Source organism: Magnolia sinica, chromosome 4 (genome assembly GCF_029962835.1).
Source record: "Magnolia sinica isolate HGM2019 chromosome 4, MsV1, whole genome shotgun sequence".
Classification (NCBI taxonomy): domain Eukaryota; kingdom Viridiplantae; phylum Streptophyta; class Magnoliopsida; order Magnoliales; family Magnoliaceae; genus Magnolia; species Magnolia sinica.
Window position 1 is genome coordinate 3,141,064 of NC_080576.1, and position 6,704 is coordinate 3,147,767.

General features: G+C 39.2%; 1 protein-coding gene across 3 annotated transcripts; it reads left to right on the forward strand.

Moving 5' to 3' along the window:
• On the forward strand, positions 1-4,333 carry LOC131242163 (uncharacterized). 3 transcript variants are annotated; one of them, XM_058240623.1, is made up of 3 exons: positions 1-153; positions 2,977-3,189; positions 3,978-4,333. In XM_058240623.1, the coding sequence occupies exons 1-3, from the start codon at positions 136-138 to the stop codon at positions 4,023-4,025; spliced, it is 279 nt and encodes a 92-aa protein (XP_058096606.1). In that variant the 5' UTR covers positions 1-135; the 3' UTR covers positions 4,026-4,333. The 3 variants fall into 3 exon arrangements, with proteins under 3 accessions (XP_058096606.1, XP_058096604.1, XP_058096605.1); XM_058240621.1 differs by lacking the exon at positions 3,978-4,333 and adding an exon at positions 3,818-3,977; XM_058240622.1 differs by lacking the exon at positions 3,978-4,333 and adding an exon at positions 3,421-3,810.
• The last annotated feature ends 2,371 nt before the right edge of the window (positions 4,334-6,704 follow it).

Sequence of the window (6,704 nt, forward strand, 5' to 3'; positions counted from 1 at the left end):
TTTTCTTTGATTTTTTCTGCTCGTCTTCTCCCCCCCCCCCTCTCTCTCTCTCTCTTTCTCTGTTTTTAAAAACCCGATTCCCTTTCTCTTCCCCGACCCTGGAATTCTCTAACCGGAAATCGAGCCTCTGAATCAATGGAAGATCGTAACGAGGTCAAAATCTCCTCTGCTTTCTTTTTCTCTTCTTTTTCTTTCTTTTTAAAATTATATATATAAAAAAAAATCCTCCCTTTCGTGTATTTCTGTCGAGATTTGTAGGAAAAAATACTTCAAAAATCGGTTTTTCCTGTTTCTGTCGAGATTCGTTGGAAAAATACGTAAAAAAACTGTTTTTTTCATCCTTTGAATGATGCGATTTTTAGGGTTTTGGATTCCCTCTGCTTTCAGCTTTGAACTCCTCTGCTTTTTTAGTGTATCTCAGCTATACGACGGCCGAGATGTTGATTGTTGTAAGCTGTAACGGCTCTCATGCATTACGGGATGTATATATTAGGGGTGGCTATGGGCCTCGCCACCCAGCCCTGCCCGTGACTGGCCCACTAAACTTGGCACGAGAGCTGGGCTCGGGCTTGAAATCTAGGCCCTGTGTTTAGGTTGGAATGCGCAAGTGTTGGGCTTGGGCTTGAAATCTAGGCCCAATGTTTGGGATGGGCCGGGCTGCAGAGGGCCAATAATCGATAGCCGAGCCCGCCTGACCTTACCCGCATGTTGCCCTGGTGTATACTCTATAGTATATATGTATTAGTAGTGTAGATTATGGAGTACGTGTATCATTGTGTATATGGGCATGTGCACGTAATAATACGAAGAACTTTGATACTCTAGTAGAATATGGTAGATGATATAGAGGCACTTATATAATCGATGATACGCCGGCACTTAACTATCCAAAATTTTGGGCCAACTTAAATTGTTGAACTGTAGATTAATACACTTATTTAAATCAATGCATATAGAGGAGAATTAGGTAGGGCATACACTTGTCCAATAAATGATCTTATTTGATACAAGTGTGCTACAAAAAGACCTTGATATTTTAGAAGAGCATGATGATTCATGCACACACACTTATCAAATGTAAATCAAATGTGTGCATAAGATTATGTAATTTATCTTTAACTTGTAGGACCACCTTGTTATGGCCGTAGCCCAACCCTCAAAGGTGAGGACTAGGGCCATGACCTTTTTAGCCTGTTAGGGCTTAGGTTAGGCTAGGGCCAAGCTGAGCCAACCTCAACCTGGCCCTAGCTTAGCCCATTGCCACCCCTAGTATATATATAACTAGGGTGGCAACAATCCACCCGTCTTGGCTTTGGACCAGGCCTGGACCTATTAGCATGGCCACAAGCTTGCATGAGTGGCTTAATCAATTTTCAAGTTGGGCGTGGGATTAGTTCATTTTATCCAACTAGACCTAACACAAGTTCATGTGCGGTTGTGTACCTGTATTCTTTTCTAATATATGCTATTACAATCATCTGTTAGACAAACATGTGTCTTGCATGCAGACTTCAGTTTTCATTTTTCTAGATATTTATTTATTTGTGCATGAATGGTCCAAATAATCAAGGGGTGCATTAGGTTCATTCACGGGGTGAAATGGAGATTTGATCAACTTTTGGACAATCTGCCACCCCTATATACAAGGGTAGTTATTTGATACTCTGGCATAATATGATGATTGATACACAGGCACTCCAAAATTGTTTGCTGTCTATATCAACTCAAGACCAACTAAATTGTGGAACCTGCTGTGCTAATCTACAGTCCCAATTCAGATCTGTAGAGCAATCCTAGCCACTGATTCATGTACACTTGTTGGTTGGAATAGTACTATTGGATGCTCATTTTTATCTGTCCAATAAATACCCACTGATCCGATGGCCCCACAATCAAATAAGCATAAATTTTGGTTCAAGATACATTTAAATAGAGATCCATAATTTGGACAGTTTAGTTTTAATTACTTATATGCTAGACATGCAATTTCCAAGCATTCTTAGTGCATGTGGATCACCCATCAAACTACCAAAATATTGAAGTTTTTCTCTCAGTCCATATACAACTGTTTTCTCTGGGATGCAACTTGGTTTGGGTCGACCTGATCCCAATCGGCCCAACCCAAACTTCAGTTTTGATTGGGCTTGGGCTGAAAATCCTTAATCTAACTCTTAGTTGGGTTGGACTTGGATTAAGGTCTTGGGCAACCTAAATCCGACCTTGTGCATCACAAATACATGTGAGTTTTGACTAACAAACATAAGATAAACCTAAAGTCATCATGGTCTGTATTTATGAGTGGTGATAGTAAAATTACCCCAACCTGACCCAACCCGGATTGTCTGAGGGTTGAGCATTCAATACTTTGGTTTGGGCTTAGGGTGAGTAGCTTGGGTTGGGTCCACAGTTGGGTTCGGCTTGGGTTGACCCTCAGTCCAACCGCCACAGTTGCACCCTTGGTTTTCTCTATGAAGTCTCCCTTAAAATAAGGGGTGTTATAAAAGTCAAAAATGTTGCACCAGCAGTTAAAATGTTACAATGATATTTTAGGCTTTGTTCTGCTTAGGAGAAATGATCACATACAGCCCTTTTATATGAACTTCTAAAACTTCTGTTATTTCTTGGAATGTGGAAAAAGAAAAGAAAAGTATAATGATTATTCATTGATGCATTCTCATGGATTCAATGAGTACTACTGAAACATAAATTCACATGGATTCCATCTTGGAGGGCTTGTTGGATCCAACATGGAGATCTCACTTCCCCCTCAAAACTCAACCTTGTATCTTGTGTGTGAGAACTTGACTATGGAAAATGCTAATTTTTGCTATTTCCATTCTTACTATTTCCTTTGCTATCCAAACAATGTGGAAGATCCATACTGTGGAAAACTTATTTCTTTTCTTTTCTGTTCCATTCCTTTCACACAATCTAGACAGGCTTCAAGTTCCTCTTTTAATTTTTCTCTTGTTTCAGAAGAACTCATGGATGTCAGTGCCGCAATTTGGTGATTGGGATCAGAAGCATCAGATGCCAGATTATTCCATGGACTTCTCAAAGATAAGGGAGATGAGGAAGCAGAACAAGAAAGATTTCTCGAGGGCCAGCCTCGGGAATGAAGAAGAGCTCTTCCCTAATCGCCACCAGCCTGACCAGCTTCACCAGCAACACACCCACCATTCTCCAACTGTATGCAACCCCTCCCTCTCTTTCCTTACTCCTCATTTAGCTTTCTACTTAATTGCACAAATGGAGTGGGCTCCTTCATATCCCAAAAATAAGTCTTTTTGGACAACCCTAATTCCCTAACCATTCGACTGGAATGCTTAACCAAGTAAAATAAGAAATTGAAAGATTTCGTTGAAATTGTTCACTTGGAAATTTTCCGAAATGCTAATCATAGGTTCTTCTCTCCATCAGAACAATAGGGCTGTTATGCTCATTACTAAACTTGTTGAAGAGATGAAATATAGCCAAGGTATATCTTTTTTATGAGTGGTTGAATTGATTATCAGAAGAAGAATTAGGCCAAAAATTAGGATACATTCTAGGAAAATAAAACTTCCATGGAAGAGAGGCAAATGAAAGACTTTGATAAAAATTCTCGTAGAATCGATAATGAAGTTTTCATTCCGTGAATGCCAGATCGTGAATTAGTAACTGCATCCAATCTCTGAAAAAGTCTCAATTGTTTCATAACTTTTGATATTTGGAATGGGATATTTACGGAATCCCCATGAAATGGTTGATGATCCTTTTTTAATAGCTCAAATTGAGTGCTTGAACTGTCTGATCTGCCTATTTTTTGTTTTCACAGCTCACGGATCATGTGGCCTGCCTGATGAGTGATCCAGATCTTGCAATATCTGCCATGGGTTTCATGGGAACTAAACATAGTAACAAAACTAGTAGGCAGATTTTCTTAGTGCTGACTTGAGTAACATTTTTTCCCCTTTTTTCTAAATGGTGTTTTGCAGGCAAGGAAGAAGATATTGAGTTACTTCAATTGCTGCATAAGAGCATGAAATTCCAGAAGAACCGAGGAGCTCTTTCGTCTCTCTGAATTGATATTTTTTTGAGAGAGCAGCAAATTTATTAAGAGACTGCAGCAAGGCAAGATCTGAATTTGATATTTCCTGCAACCTTAATGGAAGATCTACTCATTTCTTGTTATATTTGAGGAATACTTTGATACTCTGGCAGGGCGTGATGTATGATACGTGGGCAGTTGGAAATTTATTCGAAAGTTGCTTACATAGCATACAAATAATTCAAATGTCCAAATTATGGAACCAGGTTAGATGTATCATGAATCAAAACTTTACTTTTTTTTTCATCTTTTTTTTCAAGGAAAAACTTACTCTTATTCGATCATCTAAATATTAGATTGTTAGACATTTATTGAACGGCTAAAAAAAAAAAAACCAATGGTCTTGTTTGAAAAAACAAATGTCCACAAATCAGAGTATAGGATTGCTCAAGGAACCTTATTCTTCCACAATTTAATTTAGGTTAATATATGCAACATTTATTATTTATTACTGCCTGCGTATCAAGCGTCATACACAGCAGCAATGTCAAACAAGAAACAACCCCGCTATATATTTTTACAAGTTTGAATATTTTCTTGCTTTGATTTTTCTGAACGCCTCCCTAAGTGGGGGCCGGATCCCGAGCGTCGCTAAGACTACAAGGCCCAAGCCTGGATGAGCATTAAAGCCCAAGCCCAAGGCCGTAAAGATGGTTGGGTGGTCTGGAAACTTGACCAAATCCCATTTTCGCAGAGAATGCTCCTACTCTATCGTTGATCAGGTGCGTTTCACATGCACGAAGAGATAGAGGCGTCCGGAATTGATGATTGGAACAACGTACTTGTAGGAAAAAAAAAAAAGCACGTGCAGAGGAGATCTCTGCTAAAAGCCCATGCCCTGCACTAAAATTGATCAGGCCATAGGTGCGGATAGGTCCAACCTGGCCTGTTGCCCACCCCTACTGCTAAGCAATTGAGGTGTGGTGCAGAGAGAGATCCCTACTACAGCGTCGTGTGATGGGTCATATGCATGCGCTTAGAAATTGTACCCACAGCACATGCCAATCAAAATAGACCGTCCAAATCAGGAGCCAAGATTATGTGGGAAATAAGCTAAGAGGAGGTTTGATAGAATACTGCCTGACGTATTTATAGGGACTTAAATTCAAAAAACATAATTATTAACCATAGCAAGGATTGTCCCCTAATACCATGGGATAAAATTAATGCCCTGCTTTGTTGATAATAGGTGGTATATTGAATGAATATACCCACCATCATTTAAAATTACTAAGAATAACACACATGTGTTATATTTAAACCGTTCATTTGTTTTATAACCTCATTTTATGGCATGGACCTAAAATTGAGATAGATGCCCCAAAGAAGTTTTCAACTGTAAGTATTCAATCCCTGTCGCTTTCTATGGTGGGTTCCACTTGAGCTTTAGATTTACTTGATTTTTTGGCCGATGCTTTAAAATAATCTCAATAAATGGGTGGACGATGTGGATATAGCCCACACATCATAGTGGGACCTACACAACTTGCTAAACATTGAGTGAAATTGGCACGGGACCAATGCAATTCCATTTAATGTAATTCCAAGCTTTCCCATTCTTTCCAAACATGGAGTGGAATTGGCACAGGACCAGATGAATCCCATCCCACCTAATCCCTTCTAATCCCACCGACCAAACAGACCCTAAGAGGAGGTTTGATAGAATACTGCCTGACGTATTTATAGGGACTTAAAGCCATTAAATGGGCGTGCCTTTTTAATGACCCAAACCATTTATTAAAAAATAATAAATAAATAAAAAGAACTCTTAGATTTAAATATTTAACCGTTTGTATTTTTTAATTAGGCCATCCATATTTAAGGGAAAAGAATCAATGATCGAAGGGTTGAAATGTTTTGTTTCAATGCTAGGCCCTACTTGGTAGGCAACTAAAAATGAGCTGATCTAGTTTTAGTTAACAGTAATGATGTATTAGGGATCTTGATCTCTAATACTTAATGAGCTCATGTAAGCAGTAGTTATGCATTAGAGACCAAGATCTCTAATACTTAATGAGCTCATGTTAGCAGTAGTTAGCAGTACTTAATGAGATCAACTCATTTTTAGGCGTCTACCAAAAATGCCTGAGAGTATTTATTCTTGGCCATCCCTCTGAAAAGGTGAGGACCATCATATAAGCGGTTGTGATCATTGGAGCATGACCCCAATCCAAAGGTTAAAAGTCCCCATGCATCCCGTTGCAATAGTCGGGATGTATTCTAACGAACCTCTGCAGACTAGAGGTTACTATCATTTAATTGATCTGATGATGGGGTATGCATTGTCCAGGTTGGGTTCATTTCACGAGCCCATGCGTATGAACAATCACACTCTGCAGTGTATTGAATTTCCATGTTCACGTCCGCTAACCACCATCACTAGTAATCTCTTGCATTGCCCATTGGCATTGCATAAATATCTTCACTTTTTGTCAAACACACTATAGATTGTCAAGTCCAAACAAAATAATTTGAATGATTGCTACACCAAATCGGAATGATGGCCCCCACATAGCTTAATGTTACTGTGCCCCACCTCTATCAATCTTTAGTTTGGATAGGTGGGCCTACTGCAGCTTTGGCCCAAACTCTACATCAAGCAGACAGTTGTAAC

Bases quoted from the DNA above. Each gene is read 5' to 3' on its own strand.
- LOC131242163 (XM_058240621.1), top strand. The intron at 3,190-3,817 runs GTATGCAACCCC...TTGTTTTCACAG, and splicing joins ACACCCACCATTCTCCAACT to CTCACGGATCATGTGGCCTG.